Source organism: Ranitomeya imitator, chromosome 2 (genome assembly GCF_032444005.1).
Source record: "Ranitomeya imitator isolate aRanImi1 chromosome 2, aRanImi1.pri, whole genome shotgun sequence".
Classification (NCBI taxonomy): domain Eukaryota; kingdom Metazoa; phylum Chordata; class Amphibia; order Anura; family Dendrobatidae; genus Ranitomeya; species Ranitomeya imitator.
Window position 1 is genome coordinate 318,908,276 of NC_091283.1, and position 21,877 is coordinate 318,930,152.

Below are 21,877 nucleotides of genomic sequence, written 5' to 3' on the forward strand. Positions count from 1 at the left end.
TTATTTTTTCTATAAAATAGTTTTTATCGTATAAAAGCGCCAAAACATAAAAAAATGATATAAATGAGGTGTCGCTGTAATCGTACTGACCCGAAGAATAAAACTGCTTCATCAATTTTACCAAACGCGGAACGGTATAAACGCCTCCCCCAAAAGAAATTCATGAATAGCTGGTTTTTGGTCATTCTGCCTCACAAAAATCGGAATAAAAAGCGATCAAAAAATGTCACGTGCCCGAAAATGTTACCAATAAAAACATCAACTCGTCCCGCAAAAAACAAGACCTCACATGACTCTGTGGACCAGAATATAGAAAAATTATAGCTCTCAAAATGTGGTAACGCAAAAAATATTTTTTGCAATAAAAAGCGTCTTTCAGTGTGTGACGGCTGCTAATCATAAAAATCCGCTAAAAAACCCGCTATAAAAGTAAATCAAACCCCCCTTCATCACCCCCTTAGTTAGGGAAAAATTAAAAAAATGTATTTATTTCCATTTTCCCATTAGGGCTAGGGTTAGAGTTAGGGCTAGGGTTAGGGCTAGGGTTAGGGCTAGGGTTAGGATTAGGGCTAGGGTTAGGGCTAGGGCTACAGTTTGGGTTGGGGCTAAAGTTACAGTTAGGGTTTAGATTACATTTACGGTTGGGAATAGGGTTGGGATTAGGGTTAGGGGTGTGTCAGGGTTAGAGGTGTGGTTAGGGTTACTGTTGGGATTAGGGTTAGGGATGTGTTTGGATTAGGGTTTCAGTTATAATTGGGGGGTTTCCACTGTTTAGGCACATCAGGGGCTCTCCAAACGCGACATGGCGTCCGATCTCAATTCCAGCCAATTCTGCGTTGAAAAAGTAAAACAGTGCTTCTTCCCTTCCGAGCTCTCCCGTGTGCCCAAACAGGGGTTTACCCCAACATATGGGATATCAGCGTACTCAGGACAAATAGGACAACAACTTTTGGGGTCCAATTTCTCCTGCTACCCTTGGGAAAATACAAAACTCGGGGCCAAAACATATTTTTTGTGGGGAAAAAAAGATTTTTTATTTTCACGGCTCTGCGTTATAAACTGTAGTGAAACACTTGGGGGTTCAAAGTTCTCACAACATATCTAGATTAGTTCCCTGGGGGGTCTAGTTTCCAATATGGGGTCACTTGTGGGGGGTTTCTACTGTTTAGGTACATTAGGGGTTCTGCAAACGCAATGTGACGTCTGCAGACCATTCCATCTAAGTCTGCATTCCAAATGGCGCTCCTTCCCTTCCGAGCTCTGCCATGCGCTCAAACGTTGGTTTCCCCCAACATACGGGGTATCAGCGTACTCAGGACAAATTGGACAACAACTTTTGGGGTCGAATTTCTCCTCTTACCCTCGGGAAAATACAAAACTGGGGGCTAAAAAATAATTTTGGGGGGAAAGATTTTTTTTTTTAATTTTCACGGCTCTGCGTTACAAACTGTAGTGAAACACTTGGGGGTTCAAAGCTATCACAACACATCTAGATGAGTTCCTTAGGGGGTCTAGTTTCCAAAATGGTGTCACTTGTGGGAGGTTTCTACTGTTTAGGTACATTAGGGGCTCTGCAAATGCAATGTGACACCTGCAGACCATTCCATCTAAGTCCTCATTCCAAATGGAGCTCCTTCCCTTCCGAGCCCTCCCATGCGCCCAAACAGTGGTTCCCCCCCACATATGGGGTATCAGCGCACTCAGGACAAATTGGACAACAAATTCTGGGGTCGAATTTCTCCTTTTACCCTCGGGAAAATACAAAACTGGGGGCTAAAAAATAATTTTTGTGGGAAAAAATTTTTGTTTTATTTTTACGGATCTCCATTATAAACTTCTGTGAAGCCCTTGGTGGGTCAAAGCGCTCAGCACACATCTAGATAAGTTCCTAAGGGGGTCTACTTTCCAAAATGGTGTCACTTGTGGGGGGTTTCTACTGTTTAGGTACATTAGGGGCTCTGCAAACGCAATGTGACACCTGCAGACCATTCCATCTAAGTCTGCATTCAAATGGCACTCCTTCCCTTCTGAGCCCTCCCATGTGCCCAAACAGTGGTTCCCCCCACATATGGTGTATCATCGCACTCAGGACAAATTGGGCAACAAATTTTGCGGTCCAATTTCTCCTGTTACCCTCAGGAAAATACAAAACTGGGGGCTAAAAAAATAATTTTTGTGGGAAAAAAATTTTGTTTTATTTTTACGGCTCTGCATTATAAACTTCTGTGAAGCACTTGGTGGGTCAAAGTGCTCACCACACCTCTAGATAAGTTCCTTAGGGGGTCTACTTTCCAAAATGGTGTCATTTGTGGGGGGTTTCAATGTTTAGGCACATCAGTGGCTCTTCAAACGCAACATGGCGTCCCATCTCAATTCCTGTCAATTTTGCTTTGAAAAGTCAAACGGCGCTCCTTCCCTTCCGAGCTCTCCCATCCACCCAAACAGTGGTTTACCCCCACATATGGGGTATCAGCGTACTCAGGACAAATTGTACAACAACTTTTGGGGTCCAATTTCTTCTCTTACCCTTGGGAAAATAAAAAATTGGGGGCAAAAAGATAATTTTTGTGAAAAAATATGATTTTTTATTTTTACGGTTCTACATTATAAACTTCTGTGAAGCACTTGGTGGGTCAAAGTGCTCACCACACCTCTAGATAAGTTCCTTAGGGGGTCTACTTTCCAAAATGGTGTCACTTGTCGGGGTTTTCAATGTTTAGGCACATCAGTGGCTCTTCAAACGCAACATGACGTCCCATCTCAATTCCTGTCAATTTTGCATTGAAAAGTCATACGGCGCTCCTTCCCTTCCGAGCTCTCCCATCCGCCCAAACAGTGGTTTACCCCCACATATGGGCTATCAGCGTACTCAGGACAAATTGTACAACAACTTTTGGGGTCCAATTTCTTCTCTTATCCTTGGGAAAATAAAAAATTGGGGGCGAAAAGATAATTTTTGTGAAAAAATATGATTTTTTATTTTTACGGTTCTACATTATAAACTTCTGTGAAGCACTTGTTGGGTCAAAGTGCTCACCACACCTCTAGATAAGTTCCTTAGGGGGTCTACTTTCCAAAATGGTGTCACTTGTGGGGGGTTTCAATGTTTAGCCACATCAGGGGCTCTCCAAACGAAACATGGCGTCCCATCTCAATTCCAGTCAATTTTGCATTGAAAAGTCAAATGGCACTCCTTCGCTTCCAAGCTCTGCCATGCGCCCAAACAGTGGTTTACCCCCACATGTGGGGTATTGGCATACTCAGAACAAATTGTACAACAATGTTTGGGGTCCATTTTCTCCTGTTACCCTTGGTAAAATAAAACAAATTGGAGCTGAATTAAATTTTTTGTGAAAAAAAGTTAAATGTTCATTTTTATTTAAACATTCAAAAAATTCCTGTGAAGCACCAGAAGGGTTAATAAACTTCTTGAATATGGTTTTGAGCACCTTGAGGGGTGTAGTTTTTAGAATGGTGTCACACTTGGGTATTTTCTATCATATAGACCCCTCAAAATGACTTCAAATGAGATGTGGTCGCTAAAATAAAATGGTGTTGTAGAAATGAGAAATTGCTGGTCAACTTTTAACCCTTATAACTCCCTAACAAAAAAAAATTTTGGTTCCAAAATTGTGCTGATGTAAAGTAGACATGTGGGAAATGTTACTTATTAAGTATTTTGTGTGACATATCTCTGTGATTTAATTGCATAAAAATTCAAAGTTGGAAAATTGCGAAATTTTCATAATTTTCGCCAAATTTCCGTTTTTTTCACAAATAAACGCAGGTACTATCAAATAATTTTTACCATTGTCATGAAGTACAATATGTCACGAGAAAACAATGTCAGAATCACCAGGATCCATTGAAGCGTTCCAGAGTTATAACCTCATAAAGGGACAGTGGTCAGAATTGTAAAAATTGGCCCGGTCATTAACGTGCAAACCACCCTTGGGGGTAAAGGGGTTAAAGGGCCCTACCAGCTGTTTCCCCATGATTCCGGCCCAAAACATGACTCCTCCACCTCCTTGCTGACATCACAGCCTTGTTGGGACATGGTGGCCATCCACTACTTCATCCATATGCACCATCCAGGGTTGCTCGACACTCATCAGTAAACCAGACTGTTTCTGCTTGTGAACACTCTTTAGGGGTGGCCGAATCGTAGGTTTATGCACCACAGCAAGCCTTTGAAGGATCCTACACCTTGAGGTTTGAGGGACTCCAGAGGCACCAGCAGCTTCAAATATCTGTTTGCTGCTTTGTAATGGTATTTTGGCAGCTGCTCTCTTAATCCAATGAATTTGTCTGGCAGAAACCTTCCTCATTATGCCTTTATCTGCAGGAACTCTGTGCTCTGTTTCAGTCACAAATCTCTTCACATTATGATGATCACTCTTAAGTTTTCGTGAAATATCTAATGTTTTCATACCTTGTCCAAGGCATTGCACTATTTGATGCTTTTCGGCAGCAGAGCGATCCTTTTTCTTTCCCATGTTACTTGAAACCTGTGGCCTGCTTAATAATGTGGAACATCGTTTTTAAGTAGTTTTCCTTTAATTAGAGTCACCTGGAAAACTAATTATTATGTGTTTAAGATTGATTTCTGTGATCCATTGAGCCCTGAGACACAATACCATCCATAAGTTTATTTGTAAAACAAAACAATTAAATCTTTATGAAACTTAAATCCAATTTGCATAATAATTTGGAACACGGTGTAAACAAGTCAGGAGCTGAACACAGAAGACTGAACCAGAAGAGAACAAGGCTGTATCTGGCAGTATCCGGCAATATATTTCGGGCTTTAGTAGGGTTTGGTACTTTCCAATTGGGTGAAGCAGGGAAGAGATTACTTCAGCTGAATAACACACACACTCATAGTGCCAGACCTGATGGTACTACCTGTCCCAGGTACCCTAACCTTAGTGGATGGACAGAACCGGTGCCACTCATAGCTTCTGGTTCTGATATCTCCTCCATTACCAGCACCGCCTGCAGAATGAATAAGGCAGCGCCTGTTGACAGAAACAGACATCTCAATAGCAGGTTCCAGAGGAGATAGGACACACCATTTGCTCTAAAATGACAAATGTCAGAAAGCCAGAACAGTAAAAATCCCCCAAAAGTGACTACATTTTGGACAGTGTAACCCTCAATGAATTGGTCTATAGGAGTAGTAACTATTTTGAGTCCACAGGCACTTCCAGGTGATTAGCACTCAATGGATGTTGGAGAGTAAAAATTGCAAATATGCAATTTTATTACTCAGCATGTAGTGTTCAGATTGTGCTTCAGGACACCGTAAATTAAGTGGGTTCTTGTCACTGCAGCAATACCAAATACATAGATGCTAAATGTGGTTTGTCTGCACTGCAAGGCTCTGAAGAGAGGGGGAAATTTGGCTTTGGGAGAGCGGATATTGCTGGATTGGTTTATGGAAGCAATGTTGCTTTTCAAGAGACTTTGAGCCACTAAATAATGTTGAAACCTCTTTTTTTTTCCATTGATAAGTGATGGACCTGAGTGGGGACTTGTTTTTTGTAAGATGAGTGGAACTTATTTTGGTACTTTTTTCACCTACATAACATTTTGGTGGCTTTTTATTCCATATTTGTCAACAGCAGAAAAGTGTTTGGCACCACTGCATCGCCTTTACCTCAAAGAGATGAAATGAGGTTATCCACACTAAATCATGAACGCCAGATAGCCTCCAAAAACACCGATGTAGGTGCTCAATCCATATGGAAAAAAAACATGCAGGGAATCCACAATAAACGAAGAAAATAATGGATGGCACTCACCAATGCGGTTATTTCTTGCTTTATTAGACACTGGGAGGCTGAGGCACAGGAGACATGTGCAAGGTACGGACTACAGCTGTTTCGCGCTCTAGTCCGTACCTTCCACATGTCTCCCGTGCCTGAGCCGCACAGCGCCTAATAAAGCAAGAAATAACCACATTGTTGCGTGACAGCCATTATTTTCTTCGTTTATTGTGTATTCCATATTTGTGAGTCAGAATGAACAAACAGTTGAATACCATGCTCCTTTGGTCATGCTGTTTTCTATTAGCGTGTGATTGTTCATGCAGTGTTCTATTAGGCTATGTGCACACGATGCGCAAAACGCTGTGGATCTGCAGCAGTTTCCCATGAGTTTACATTACAATGTAAACCTATGGGAAACAAAAAACCCTGTGCACATGCTGCGGAAAAAAACGCGCGGAAATGCAGCGGTTTACATTCCGCAGCATGTCCCTTCTTTCTGCGGATTCCGCAGCGGTTTTACAGCTGCTCCAATAGAAAACCGCAGTGAAATCCGCAGAAAAACCACGGTAAATCCGCGATAAATCCGCAGCGGTTTTGCACTGCGGATTTATCAATTCCGCTGCAGAAAAATCCGAAGAGGACCATTCTACATGTGCACATAGCCTTAGAATGTGAACTGTCATTGTCTTGGTGAATAATTCAAAATTTTTTACAGAATGTGACATTTTTCCTGACCGTTAAAGTAGAAATGTTAAAAAATATAAAATTTGAGGATATTTTATTCTAAAATAATAATTGTTTTTTTCTTCGTAGATGACTGTACCAAGAAACCAGAGGGGCAGCTGACATCTTTAATTTTTAAATCAGATGATCTTGAGATCCATCAGGATACAATTAGAGTGAATGCCATTACTCCAGATATACCATCATCCCTTCACAGCAAAGATCTGTCATCTGATCCTTTGAAACAGGTCTTGTCTTCTGATTCATTACCAACTACTAAAGCAAATCATAGTCGCAAAATAAACATTAAAAAACAAATTACTTATAAATCAAAGAATCCATTATCATGTTCAGAATATGGAAATAGTTTTCCCCTTGAAAAGTCTTTTCTTAAACATAAAAAAATTCACACAGCAGAGAATAGATTTTCTTGTTCCAAGTGTGGGAAATGTTTCAGCCAGAAATCAGGTTTGGTTAGGCACCAGAGAACTCACACAGAGGAGAAGCCATTTTCCTGTTCCGAATGTGGGAAATGTTTTAACCACAAAGAGAATCTTGTTACACACCAAAGAACTCACACAGGAGAGAAGCCATTTTCCTGTTCAGAATGTGGGAAATGTTTTAACCACAAAGAGAATCTTGTTACACACAAAAGAACTCACACAGGAGAGAAGCCATTTTCCTGTTCAGAATGTGGGAAATGTTTTACACAGAAATCAACCCTTGTTTGTCACCAGAGAACGCACACAGGGGAGAGGCCTTTTTCCTGTTCCGAATGTGGGAAATGTTTTAACCACAAAAAGAATCTTGTTGCACACCAAAGAACTCACACAGGAGAGAAGCCATTTTCCTGTTCAGAATGTGTGAAATGTTTTAATTGTAAATTAAGTTTGGTTATGCACCAGAGAACCCACACAGGGGAGAAGCCGTTTTCCTGTTCAGAATGTGGGAAATGTTTTACACAGAAATCAAACCTTGTTTGTCACCAGAGAACACACACAGGGCAGAAGCCTTTTTCCTGTTCCAAATGTGGGAAATGTTTTAACCACAAAGAGAATCTTGTTACACACCAAAGAACTCACACAGGAGAGAAGCCATTTTCCTGTTCAGAATGTGGGAAATATTTTATCCAGAAATCATATTTGGTTAAGCACCAGAGAACTCACACAGGGGAGAAGACGTTTTCATGTTCAGAATGTGGGAAATATTTTAACCAGAAATCATTTGGTTACGCACCAGAGAACTCACACAGGGGAGAAGACGTTTTCATGTTCAGAATGTGGGAAATGTTTTACAAATAAATCAAGCCTAATCACACATCAAAGAACTCACACAGGGGACAAGCCTTTTTCATGTTCAGAATGTGGGAAATATTTTAACCAGAAATCAGATTTGGTTAAGCACCAGAGAACTCACACAGGAGAGAAGCCTTTTTCCTGTTCAAAATGTGGAAAATGTCTTACACGTAAATCAAATCTAATCACACATCAAAGAATTCACACAGGGGAGAAGTCTTTTTCGTGTTCAGAATGTGGGAAATGTTTTACACGTAAATCAAATCTAATCACACATCAAAGAACTCACACAGGGGAGAAGTCTTTTTCGTGTTCAGAATGTGGGAAATGTTTTAAGGTACCGTCACACTAGACGATATCGCTAGCGATCCGTGACGTTGCAGCGTCCTGGCTAGCGATATCGTCCAGTGTGACAGGCAGCAGCGATCAGGCCCCTGCTGTGCTGTCGCTGGTCGGGGAAGAAAGTCTAGAACTTTGTTTCGTCGCTGGACTCCCCGCAGACATCGCTGAATCGGCGTGTGTGACACCGATTCAGCGATGTCTTCGCTGGTAACCAGGGTAAACATCGGGTAACTAAGCGCAGGGCCGCGCTTAGTAACCCGATGTTTACCCTGGTTACCGGCATCGTTGGTCACTGGAGAGCTGTCTGTGTGACAGCTCTCCAGCGACCAAACAGCGACGCTGCAGCGATCCGGATCGTTGTCGGTATCGCTGCAACGTCGCTGAGTGTGACGGTACCATTACCCGAAAAGCGCATCTTGATCACCACCAGAGAACTCACCCAGAGAAGGCTTTTTCAGGTCCTTAAATGTGGGAAATGTTTTAAACGGATTTCAACTCTTAAAAAACATCAGAGAAGTCAAGCAGGGGAGAAGCTTTTTGCATGTTCAGAATGTTGGAAATGTTTTAAGTGAAGATTGGATTTTCTGAAAGGGGTTGTGCACTACTATGGCAATCCTTTGTCATTCGTCATGTATGGCTTTGTTAAAATAAAAAAAATTCATTCTCTCCTTTCGTGCCGATGTTGTTCCAGCGGTGTCGGCACTCGCGTTCCCGGGGCTCATATGAGGCTGTTACATTACACAAGCCCTGCGCCCAGTCAGCTCCGGCTTTACTTTCTCCGCCTTCGGACATGTTGGAACATCAACAGGAAGCCTGGGCTGCGACTTCTCTTTGATTAAGTATTATTGTTCAATTTGTCCAAAGGTGAGAACAGTGACGCCTGTGCTAATTGGACGCAGGGTTCATATGACATAACTACCGTTTTTTTTCAGATTATAAGATGCACTTTTTTTCCCCAAAATTTCTGGGGGAAATGGGGGTGTGTCTTATAATGCGGACCTACCTTACCGGCCGCTGTGGAGCAGGGTCCCTGGGTCGCTGCTGGAGGAGGCAAGAGTGGAGCGGTGCTGCAGGACGCAGGCTGGGATGAAGGGGTGTTCAGATGTGCGGTGCATCGCTGCAGGTGTTCGGCGCTGCAGGGGGCTCTGCTGACATTTTGTGAAAGCCTGGATCCCCTGTAATTACATGCTTTCCTATGCGGTGGAGATCCCAAGATCTCCAATAGTTATATTAGTTTGCATGTGTACTGGCCCTACTTATATCATTTAACCTGTAATGATCATACCACAAGTGTTCCTGAAGCCAGAAATTGCCATATGTTATCTCTCAGGAGTACCCTATATGAGTTTGCGAGCTTGATACAATGTTTGCAAAAGACCTACAGTCATCGGGGATGGATTTGAGATCTATAGATTCTCCCAATTATCACAATATGCATATTTTGGAGTTTGCTTGGATTTGCATGCCAAATAACCTTTTTATTAAAGCGAATGTGTTTTTACTGTAGGAGCCTAATCTCCTGCACTCCAGAACATGTGTAACAAGTGCTCATCTCCAGTTCCACCTCTTGGACAATCTACATTTGAACATACTCCAATTCTAAAAAGAAAGCTCAGTGTTCTATATACTGTATGAACAAGGTTTATCTGCGAGAGACTAGTAAATATTTCTTCCGTATAACGGATGCCACAGAGCAAAACTGAGTCAGATATACATGCCTAAGTTGTAGGTATCGAAAGAAGAGGCCATGAGGCTATCCAAACTCTTATAATTTGTTAAAGCTTTTAAGTGTTCGATTTCCTACTAATTCAAAGGTGGGGAACCTCAGGCTCCAGGGCCATTTACGGCCCTCAATGATCTTTTATCAGGCCCCGAGCAGATTGTCAGGGATCGCATTCTTGTGCAGGGAGATGTATTTTGATTACAACCAGCTCATTAACTTCTTCTTGCTGTTAGCACATACATGCAGTATTCACTACTGAACATTGAAGGGCATGCAATGAAAGATTACGTCCTGAAACCAGTGCCAGAGTCAGGATGTAATTTGTGGGATGAGTTTGTATGGCCCCCGAAGGATGGTATAAATATTCAAATGGCCCTTGGCAGAAAAAAAAATTCCCCACCCCTGTACTAACTGACCAGCCAACTTGTCAAACTCCATCAGTCGCTGATTTTGCCATAATGGGGTAAAATTATAGTATTCCCTTATCTCCAACAGTCTCTCCCCTGTCCCACATGTTGTACATCATTGCTAAGGTCGGTCTCTCTATCTGGACTTAGTGCCCACCTCCAGCACATATACGGATGACGCACATTTTATGTCTTGAAGGAGAAGACTACCATTCTTGTCCACATTCTCTCTTTTTCCCACCCATGAAAATGTTGTATCTGCGAAGCTATAAAATGGATCAGGAATCTCCAAACCTCCCTCAGTTTTGTCCCTTTGAAGTGACGCCAGTTTTATCCTTGCATTTCGCTTGCACCATATCAGTTTTCTGAACAATGAATATATATATGGTAGTCTGTAATATTAGACCCGACCACCACACCAAGATATTTAATCTGTTCCACCACTTGTGTCCGAGCTGGTGCAATTGTTTCCATATGTGGGAGAGGGTCGGTGGGAATATACAGTGCCTTGCAAAAGTTTTCGGCTCCCTGGAATTATTCAACTTTTTCCCACATATCATTCTTCAAATATAAAGATACCAAATGTAAATTTTTGGTGAAGAATCAACAACAAATGGAACACAATTGTAAAATTGAATGAAATTTATTGGTTATTTTAAATTTTTGTGGAAAATAAAAAACCAAAAGTGGGGCGTGCAATATTATTCGGCCCCTTTAACTTAATACTTTTGCTGCAATTACAGCTGCAAGTTACTTGGGGTATGTCTCAATCAGATTTGTACATCGAGAGACTGAAATTCTTGCCCATTCTTCCTTGGCAAACAGCTCGAGCTCAGTGATGTTTGATGGAGATCATTGTGAACAGCAGTTTTCAGCTCTTTCCTGTCACGGGGAGCCTAGGTAGGCTAAAGCTAATAACCCGGGCCCCTGCTATATCCCTCAGACTAGGGAAACCCTGTCTGTCCCTCTCCCAGAGATTACACTGATGGTGTGCTTGTCTGGGCCACCAGGCCTGACCCTGACTCCTGTTTCAGTACTAATCTGAAACCTCCACCCAGTGATAATACCTCACACCAACCCCTACAGAAAGCCCAGACAGGGAAAACCAAAAACGCACCACGCCGCAGACACACTCAGGAAAACACTATAATGTGCACAGGGCAAAACAAACACAAATATAGGAAGGAGAAATATGACAAAGGATAATACACCACCAGATACGATATTTCCTCTCCAAGACCACCACTCCGAACCGAGATCACCAGGCACAAGACACAAGCTATAATCGGCGACGCCCAATGTTCAGCAGAACAATTTAAAGGCAGTGGGCGTGACCCAGCTTCCAATCCGAGTACCAGCTAGATTAACCCCGGACAACCTAGATAAAATCTAGCCGACGTCACAGCGCATAGTGGACAAATGTGGAATTACCGCTGTCTGTCAGACGCCCTAGTGTGAATAGCGTCCGACATGACACTGCCCGCCTTCTACGAGGGACCCCAGGGCCCTCTAGACTTATAGGACTAGGCTTGTCCGGATGGCGGCGGTGAAACATACTGACCAGCCGGTCCGCATGTATGTCCGAGGCTGGTACCCAAGACCTCTCCTCAGGCCCATAACCACGCCAGTGTACCAGGTACTGTAAAGTGCGGCGCACTACTCGAGAGTCAACCACCTTGGAGACTTCAAATTCCAAATTGCCATCTACCAAGACTGGAGATGGCATCAGCGTCGCGTCCACAAGACCCACCACCTTTTTTAATAACAATCTGTGGAACATGTGTATCTTATAAACCGTAGGAAGCTCAAATCGGTAGGCTACTGGGTTAATGATGGCGGCGACCCTAAATGGACCAATAAACCTTGGACCTAATTTCAGGGATGGTATTTTGAGTCTTATGTTTTTTGTGGACAACCACACCCAGTCACCCACACTCACGTCCGGACCTGGCACACGTCTACTGTCAGCCACACGTTTGTACCTAGCACCCACGCTCAACAGGCTCTGTTTCACTCTCCTCCAGACTGATGACAGTTGTGCTCCTAACTGGTCCTCCTCCAGGACGCCGGAAGAGCCCCCCTGACTCAAAGTACAAAATTGAGGATGGTGCCCGTAAACACAAAAAAATGGAGACTCCCAGAAGATTCCTGGCGGTGACTATTTATGGCAAACTCTGCCAATGGAAGGAACGTCGACTACTCCTCCTGGTTGTCAGAAACACAGCAGTGTAAGTACTGCTCCAAATTTTGGTTCATACGCTCGGTCTGACCATTTGACTGAGGATGAAACGCCGAAGAATGCGACAACTTGATCCCCAGCCATGAGCAAAAAGCTTTCCAAAATTTTGCCACAAACTGAGAAGCCCTATCAGACACGATGTCAGATGGGACCCCATGAAGTCTGACCACCTCCTGCACAAATACCTGAGCCAGAGTCTTAGCGTTAGGCAACGAAGGCAAAGACACAAAGTGCGACATCTTTGAGAACCGATCAACAATCACCAAGATGACCGTGTTCCCAGCTGAGGAGGGCAAGTCTGTGATAAAATCCATGGAGATCTCCATCCATGGCCTACTGGGTACCTCGAGAGGAAGTAGTGTGCCAGCAGGACGGGAGCGGGGCGTCTTAGCCCTAGCGCACGTGGTGCATGCTGACACATACGAGACCACGTCCTGTCAGATTTTGGGCCACCAAAACCGACGTGACACCAACTCTAAAGTACCCCTAACCCCTGGGTGGCCAGCCAGGACAGCATCATGATGCTCCATCAATACCTTTAGGTGAAGATGGAGCGGTACAAACGATTTGTTAATGGGAAGCTCAGGTGGTACCTCCTCCTGAGCCTCGGCAATCTCAGCCTCAACCTCGGTTGTGAGAGCCGAGACCACTACACCTTTTTGGAGGATGGGTACGGGTTCTTCCCGAGGTTCTCCCCCCGGAAAACACCTGGACAAAGCATCCGCCTTAGTGTTCTTAGACCCAGGTCGGTAAGTAACAAAAAAGTTGAACCGCGTGAAAAACAATGCCCAGCGAGCCTGCCTGGGGGACAGACGCTTGGCAGACTCCAAATAAAGCAAATTCTTATGGTCGGTAATAACAGTAACCTGGTGAGCCGACCCTTCCAAAAAGTGTCGCCATTCCTCAAAGGCCAACTTGATAGCCAACAACTCCCTGTAGCCGATATCGTAGTTACATTCGACGGGCGACAGTTTCTTGGAGAAATAGGCGCATGGATGCAACTCGCTCAAGGATGAGCCTTGTGACAGCACCGCCCCCACTCCAATCTCAGACGCATCGACTTCCACGGTAAATGGTTTCTATACGTCCGGCTGCACCACAATGGGGGCCGAAGCAAAACTGTTCTTCAGAAATTCGAAAGCGCGCACAGCAGCCTCAGGCCAGGTGGAGAAATTGGTACCCTTTTTCGCCATGTCAGTAAGCGGTTTAGCAATGGTAGAAAAATCTTTTATAAACTTCCTATAGTAGTTAGAAAACCCAAGGAACCGCTGAAACGCTTTCAGGTTATCAGGCCATTCCCAAGGCAGCACCGCTTGCACCTTAGCGGCGACCATTTTAAACCCAGAAGCGGACACAATATAACTCAAGAAAGGCAACTCCTGAACCGAAAATACACATTTCTCAAGTTTTGCATAGAGCTTATTCTCTCTGAGAAGCTGTAACACCTGCCTGAGATGCTCTAAATGAGTATCACGGTTGCATGAATAAATGAGAATGTCATCTAGGTACACAACGAATTTCCCCAAAACATGCGAGAACACATCATTTATGAAATGTTGAAATACTGCAGGCGCGTTTGTCAACCCAAAAGGCATCACCAAATTTTCAAAATGACCCTCAGGAATATTAAAAGCCGTCTTCCACTCATCACCTTGATGGACTCTTATGAGGTTGTACGCCCCCCTGAGGTCAAGCTTGGAAAACCACTTAGCACCTGCCACCTGGTTGAACAAATCAGGTATCAGTGGCATAAGGTATGGATCACGAACCGTAATCTGGTTTAACTCCCTGAAATCCAGACACGGGCGTAGTCCGCCATCTTTCTTCTTAACGAAGAAGAACCCCGCTGCCACCGGCGAGGACGAAGGCCTGATGTGCCCTTTGCTCAAACTTTCAGCAATGTAATCCTTTAACGCTTGCCTCTCAGGACCAGAGATGTTAAACATCCTTGCTTTCGGCAATTTGGCCCCTGCTTTAAACCTGATAGTACAGTCATAGGGGCGATGTGGTGGCAATTCTGAGCAACCCTTCTCTGAGAACACATCAGCGAAATCCAGCAGTGACTCAGGAATTCTAGGAGTCACAGCGGACACACATGTGGCCAGGCAATTCTCCTGGCAGAATTCGCTCCACTGAATTATGTCCTGAGTTTTCCAGTCAATCACCGGGTTGTGCATAGATAACCATGGAAAACCCAAAACCACTTGTGCAGGAAGATTCCTGAGTACCCTACATGTAACCTGCTCAAAATGTCGGACCCCAATGTGGAGATTCACCTCAGCCACAAACTCAGTAATCTCCCCCTGTGGGAGAAGAGCAGCATTGATGGTGACCACCCGGATAGGATGAGGCAGTTTTTCGATCCTGAAACCGGCTGTGCGCGCAAACTCCTCATCAGTGAGATTAGTGGCAGAACCACTATCCACAAAAACAGAGATAGGCAGCTCTCTGCCAGCGATCATAACTTTGGCAGGGAGCATGCATTGAGAAACCACCATGGAGGATATGCATAACCTCAGATTGGCCTCCTCCACACCCTCTGAGCTTAGTAGTTTTCCGCCGTTGCGCTTTTCTTAGATAGCAGAGGACAAGTATTTACATAATGACCAGTTTTACCACAGCAAAAACAGGCTCCCTGCTTCCTGAGCAAAGGGGCCGATGCTTGACATGTGACACCCCTGCGATTTGCATAGGCTCCGTGGGCTCACCTGCAGCAACCTCACGTGTACCTACGCCCTCCCCCATAGGCGGCGTCTCTTGCACCCCCTGACACAAACGGCGATCAATGCGGGCAACAAGACTCATAGCGGACTCTAGAGAAGCAGGAGTCTCGTACATCAAGAGGGCTTTTTTAACCCTTCCTGAAACCCCATGAACAAACTGACTCCGCAGCGTGGGATCATTCCATTGTGTGTCAACCGCCCAGCGGCGAAATTCAGAACAGTAATCCTCCGCCAAACGCTCTCCCTGGCGGATAGCGCGAGTTTTAGATTCTGCTAGAGCCATTCTGTCAGGATCATCATAAATGAGTCCAAGAGCAGAAAAAAAAAACTCTCCACTGAGTTAAATGCAGCTGAATCAGATGGTAACGAAAACGTCCATGCTTGGGGTCTCCGTTCAATAATGACAACACCAGGCCCACACGCTGAGCCTCATTACCTGAGGAGATTGGGCGCATACGAAAATATAGTTTGCAAGCTTCACGGAAAGTAACAAATTTACTGCGTTCTCCAACCTTTCAGGTAAAGGAAACTTTGGCTCAGCAACTCTACCTGCAGATTCAGCTTGCACATTAGATACTACTAGACCCTGTTGCTGAACTGCCCCCTTCAACTCCTGTAGGGACAGCGCCTCCAACTGGCGGGTTATGGAAGTCAAGGGATCCATGGAATACAAAAAATATGGGCCGATTATAATGTCACGGGGAGCCTAGGTAGGCTAAAGCTAATAACTCGGGCCCCTGCGATATCCCTCAGACTAGGGAAACCCTGTCTGTCCCTCTCCCAGAGATTACACTGATGGAGTGCTTGTCTGGGCCGCCAGGCCTGACCTTGACTCCTGTTTCAGTACTAATCTGAAACCTCCACCCTCCACCCAGTGATAATACCTCACACCAACCCCTACAGAAAGCACAGACAGGGAAAACTAAAAAACGCACCACGCCGCAGACACACTCAGGAAAACACTATAATGTGCACAGGGCATAACAAACACAAATATAGGAAGGAGAAATATGACAAAGGATAATACACCACCAGATACGATATTTCCTCTCCTCTCCAAGACCACCACTCCAAACCGAAATCACCAGGCACAAGACACAAGCTATAATCGGCGACGCCCAATGTTCAGCAGAACAATTTAAAGGCAGTGGGCATGACCCAGCTTCCAATCCGAGTACCAGCTAGATTAACCCCGGACAACCTAGATAAAATCTAGCCGACGCCACCGAGCACATAGTGGACAAATGCGGAATTACCGGTGTCTGTCGGACGCCCTAGTGTGAATAGCGTCCGACATGACATTTCCACAGATTCTCGATTGGATTGAGGTCTGGACTTAGACTTGGCCTTTCTAACACCTGGATATGTTTATTTGTGAACCATTCCATTGTAGATTTTGCTTTATGTTTGGGATCATTGTCTTGTCTTGTCTTGGAAGACAAATAACCGTCCCAGTCTCACGTCTTTTGCAGACTCCAACAGGTTTTCTTCAAGAATGGTCCTATATTTGACTCCATCCATCTTCCCATCAATTTTAACCATCTTCCCTGTCCCTGCTGAACAAAAGCAGGCCCAAACCATGATGCTGCCACCACGTTTGACAGTGGGGATGGTGTGTTCAGGGTGATGAGCTGTGTTGCCTTTACGCCAAACATATCGTTTGGCATTGTTGCCAAAAAGTTTGATTTTGGTTTCATCTGACCAGAGCACCTTCTTCCACATGTTTGGTGCGTCTCGCAGGTGGCTTGCTGCAAACTTTAAACAACACTTTTTATGGATATCTTTGAGAAATGGCTTTCTTCTTGCCACTCTTCCATAAAGGCCAGATTTGTGCAGTGTACGACTGATTGTTGTCCTATGGACAGACTGTCCCACCTCAGCTGTAGATCTCTGCAGTTCATCCATAGTGATCATGGGCATCTTGGCTGCATCTCTAATCAGTCTTCTCCTTGTTTGAGATGAAAGTTTAGAGGGACGGCCGGGTCTTGGTAGATTTGCAGTGGTATGATTCTCCTTCCATTTCAATATGATCGCTTGCACAGTGCTCCTTGGGATGTTTAAAGTTTTGGAAATCATTTTGTATCCAAATCCAGCTTTAAACTTCTCCACAACAGTATCATGGACCCGCCTGTTGTGTTCCTTGCTCTTCATGATGCTCACTGTGCTTCAAACAGAACCCAGAAACTATCACAGAGCAGGTGCATTTATATGGAGATTTGATTACACACAGGTGGATTATATTTCTCATCATTAGGCATTTAGGACAACATTGGATCATTCAGAGATCCACAATGAACTTCTGGAGTGAGTTTGCTGTACTGAAAGTAAAGGGGCCGAATAATATTGCATACCCCACTTTTCAGTTTTTGATTTTCCAGAAAGATTTTAAATAACCAATAAATTTCGTTCAACTTCACAATTGTATTCCACTTGTTGATTCTTCACCAAAAATTTACATTTGGTATCTTTAAGTTTGAAGCATATGTGGGAGGAGGTTGAAAAGTTCCAGGGAGCTGAATACTTTCGCAAAACGCTGTAGATGATTTATCAAAATTGATGTTTAGGCCTGATCTCGGACCAAGCTCCTTTATATATGTCATTATTGGGGTCACAGATTACTTAATATCGCCCCCACACAGTAATGTTATCAGCACAGACTCACCTTCTCTATGATGCTATTACACATAAAACCAATGAAGTCCTTGGAATCTCTCAGTTTACATGCCAGCAGCTCATTCCTAATGGAACCAGGAGAGGTGAGAGCGGGCGCCCCTGTCGTATACCCCTGCCCAACTAAGGGTGGTTTCACGCTTGCGTTTTTGTCTGCAGCGTTTTTTGCACAAAAAAAGCATGCGTTTTTTTCCCTATATTTAACATTGAAAACGCATGCCTTTTTTGTTGTACACGTTTGGTCGCGTTTTGAAACGCATGCGTTTTTTTGCTGCATGCATTCTTTTTAAGAAATGCAACTTGTAGTATTTTTGAGAGGCGTTTTTTTGACACATAAAAGTGCATGCGTTTTCATGCATTTTTTTGTGTCAAAAAATACATTGGAGTCAATGGAAACGCATGCGTTTTTAAGCACATGCGTTTGCGTTAAAAACGCATGCATTTTTATTAAAAAAAAAACATTAAACACACTGATATGCCACCCCCACCATAAAGGTGATAAAGGGATCCTAATCCTAACCCTAAAGGGATCCTAACCTTAACCCTAAAGGGATCCTAACCCTAACCCTAAAGGGATCCTAACCCTATCCCTAACCCTAAAGGGATCCTAACCCTACCCCTAACCCTAAAGGGATCCTAACCCTAACCCTAATCCCGTTAGGGTTAGGGTTAGATCCCTTTAGGGTTAGGGTTAGGGTTAGGATCCCTTTAGGGTTAGGGTTAGGGTTATGATCCTTACCCCTAACCCTACCCCTAACCCTAACTATTTCTGTTTAGAGTGGGTTTTTTACTTTATTTTGATGATTGGCAGCTGTCACACATTTCTCAGCATGCGTTTAAAAAACGCAAATGCATGAAAAAACGCATGTAAACGCGCCAAAACACTGCATTTTTTTCACCACATGCAAAAACGCATGCATCAAAAAAACGCAGCGTTTGCACGCGTTTACATGCGTTTTTTCACCATGCGTTTTTTTAAAAAACGCATGCGTTTTGAAACGCAAGTGTGAAACCAGCCTAACATGGCCCCGACAATCGACCATTTACTCTCAATCTAGCAGGACACACAGGACACAGAGATCAGACAAGGTCTCATATTCAGGCCCCAGCACCATGCCCCATTATACAGAAGAATAGCGCAATCTCCATAGTTCTTACACAGGACACAGAGATCAGACAAGGGCTCATATTCAGGCCCCAGCACCATGCCCCATTATACAGAAGAATAGCGCTATCTCCATAGTTCTTACACAGGACACAGAGATCAGACAAGGTCTCATATTCAGCCCCAGCACCATGCCCCATTATACAGAAGAATAGCACAATCTCCATAGTTCTTACACAGGACACAGAGATCAGACAAGGTCTCATATTCAGCCCCAGCACCATGCCCCATTATACAGGAGAATAGCGCAATCTCCATAGTTCTTACACAGGACACAGAGATCAGACAAGGTCTCATATTCAGCCCCAGCACCATGCCCCATTATACAGAAGAATAGCCCGATCTCCATAGTTCTTACACAGGACACAGAGATCAGACAAGGTCTCATATTCAGCCCCAGCACCATGCCCCATTATACAGAAGAATAGCGCGATCTCCATAGTTCCTACACAGGACATAGAGATCAGACAAGGTCTCATATTCAGGCCCCAGCGCCATGCCCCATTATACAGAGAATAGCGCGATCTCCATGGTTCTTACACAGGACACAGAGATCAGACAAGGTCTCATATTCAGGCCCCAGCACAATGCCCCATTATACAGAAGAATAGCGCGATCTCCATAGTTCTTACACAGGACACAGAGATCAGACAAGGTCTCATATTCAGCCCCAGCACCATGCCCCATTATACAGAAGAATAGCGCGATCTCCATAGTTCTTACACAGGACACAGAGATCAGACAAGGTCTCATATTCAGGCCCCAGCGCCATGCCCCATTATACAGAAGAATAGCGCGATCTCCATAGTTCTTACACAGGACACAGAGATCAGACAAGGTCTCATATTCAGGCCCCAGCACCATGCCCCATTATACAGAAGAATAGCGCGATCTCCATAGTTCTTACACAGGACACAGAGATCAGACAAGGTCTCATATTCAGGCCCCAGCGCCATGCCCCATTATACAGAGGAATAGCACAATCTCCATAGTTCTTACACAGGACACAGAGATCAGACAAGGTCTCATATTCAGCCCCAGCACCATGCCCCATTATACAGAAGAATAGCGCGATCTCCATAGTTCTTACACAGGACACAGAGATCAGACAAGGTCTCATATTCAGGCCCCAGCACCATGCCCCATTATACAGGAGAATAGCGCGATCTCCATAGTTCTTACACAGGACACAGAGATCAGACAAGGTCTCATATTCAGGCCCCAGCACCATGCCCCATTATACAGAAGAATAGCGCTATCTCCATAGTTCTTACACAGAACACAGAGATCAGACAAGGTCTCATATTCAGGCCCCAGCGCCATGCCCCATTATACAGAAGAATAACGCGATCTCCATAGTTCTTACACAGGACACAGAGATCAGACAAGGTCTCATATTCAGGCCCCAGCACCATGCCCCATTATACAGAAGAATAGCGCTATCTCCATAGTTCTTACACAGGACACAGAGATCAGACAAGGTCTCATATTCAGCCCCAGCACCATGCCCCATTATACAGAAGAATAGCACAATCTCCATAGTTCTTACACAGGACACAGAGATCAGACAAGGTCTCATATTCAGCCCCAGCACCATGCCCCATTATACAGAAGAATAGCGCTATCTCCATAGTTCTTACACAGGACACAGAGATCAGACAAGGTCTCATATTCAGCCCCAGCACCATGCCCCATTATACAGAAGAATAGCCCGATCTCCATAGTTCTTACACAGGACACAGAGATCAGACAAGGTCTCATATTCAGGCCCCAGCGCCATGCCCCATTATACAGAGAATAGCGCGATCTCCATGGTTCTTACACAGGACACAGAGATCAGACAAGGTCTCATATTCAGGCCCCAGCACCATGCCCCATTATACAGAAGAATAGCGCGATCTCCATAGTTCTTACACAGGACACAGAGATCAGACAAGGTCTCATATTCAGGCCCCAGCGCCATGCCCCATTATACAGAGAATAGCGCGATCTCCATGGTTCTTACACAGGACACAGAGATCAGACAAGGTCTCATATTCAGCCCCAGCACCATGCCCCATTATACAGGAGAATAGCGCAATCTCCATAGTTCTTACACAGGACACAGAGATCAGACAAGGTCTCATATTCAGCCCCAGCACCATGCCCCATTATACAGAAGAATAGCCCGATCTCCATAGTTCTTACACAGGACACAGAGATCAGACAAGGTCTCATATTCAGCCCCAGCACCATGCCCCATTATACAGAAGAATAGCCCGATCTCCATAGTTCTTACACAGGACACAGAGATCAGACAAGGTCTCATATTCAGGCCCCAGCGCCATGCCCCATTATACAGAGAATAGCGCGATCTCCATGGTTCTTACACAGGACACAGAGATCAGACAAGGTCTCATATTCAGGCCCCAGCACCATGCCCCATTATACAGAAGAATAGCGCGATCTCCATAGTTCTTACACAGGACACAGAGATCAGACAAGGTCTCATATTCAGGCCCCAGCGCCATGCCCCATTATACAGAGAATAGCGCGATCTCCATGGTTCTTACACAGGACACAGAGATCAGACAAGGTCTCATATTCAGCCCCAGCACCATGCCCCATTATACAGGAGAATAGCGCAATCTCCATAGTTCTTACACAGGACACAGAGATCAGACAAGGTCTCATATTCAGCCCCAGCACCATGCCCCATTATACAGAAGAATAGCGCGATCTCCATAGTTCTTACACAGGACACAGAGATCAGACAAGGTCTCATATTCAGGCCCCAGCGCCATGCCCCATTATACAGAAGAATAGCGCGATCTCCATAG

At 44.5% G+C, this 21,877-nt stretch overlaps 2 protein-coding genes across 5 annotated transcripts in view; both read left to right on the top strand.

Moving 5' to 3' along the window:
* The window catches only part of LOC138663460 (oocyte zinc finger protein XlCOF22-like), a 33,818-nt gene extending 25,019 nt beyond the window's left edge, over positions 1-8,799 (top strand). The window contains exons 7-8 of one of the 4 annotated variants that reach the window (XR_011318192.1): positions 6,585-8,347; positions 8,706-8,798. Coding sequence is in view for 2 of the 4 variants with exons in the window: in XM_069749670.1 (XP_069605771.1) it covers positions 6,585-7,795 (1,211 nt within the window). In the remaining 2 variants the exon portion in view is untranslated. Of the gene's footprint in view, positions 1-6,584 lie in introns of all 4 variants that reach the window. The other 3 variants (XR_011318193.1, XM_069749670.1, XM_069749672.1) reach the window with 3 other exon arrangements.
* Positions 7,847-8,703, top strand: LOC138666472 (gastrula zinc finger protein XlCGF67.1-like). Its single transcript, XM_069754693.1, has 3 exons — positions 7,847-7,857; positions 7,988-8,126; positions 8,542-8,703. The coding sequence occupies exons 1-3, from the start codon at positions 7,847-7,849 to the stop codon at positions 8,701-8,703; spliced, it is 312 nt and encodes a 103-aa protein (XP_069610794.1).
* Positions 8,800-21,877: the final 13,078 nt, after the last annotated feature.

Excerpts from the sequence above, each read along its gene's own strand:
- LOC138666472 (XM_069754693.1), top strand. Across the intron at positions 8,127-8,541 it reads AATGTGGGAAATGTTTTAAG|CGCATCTTGATCACCACCAG; the intron begins GTACCGTCACAC and ends TTACCCGAAAAG.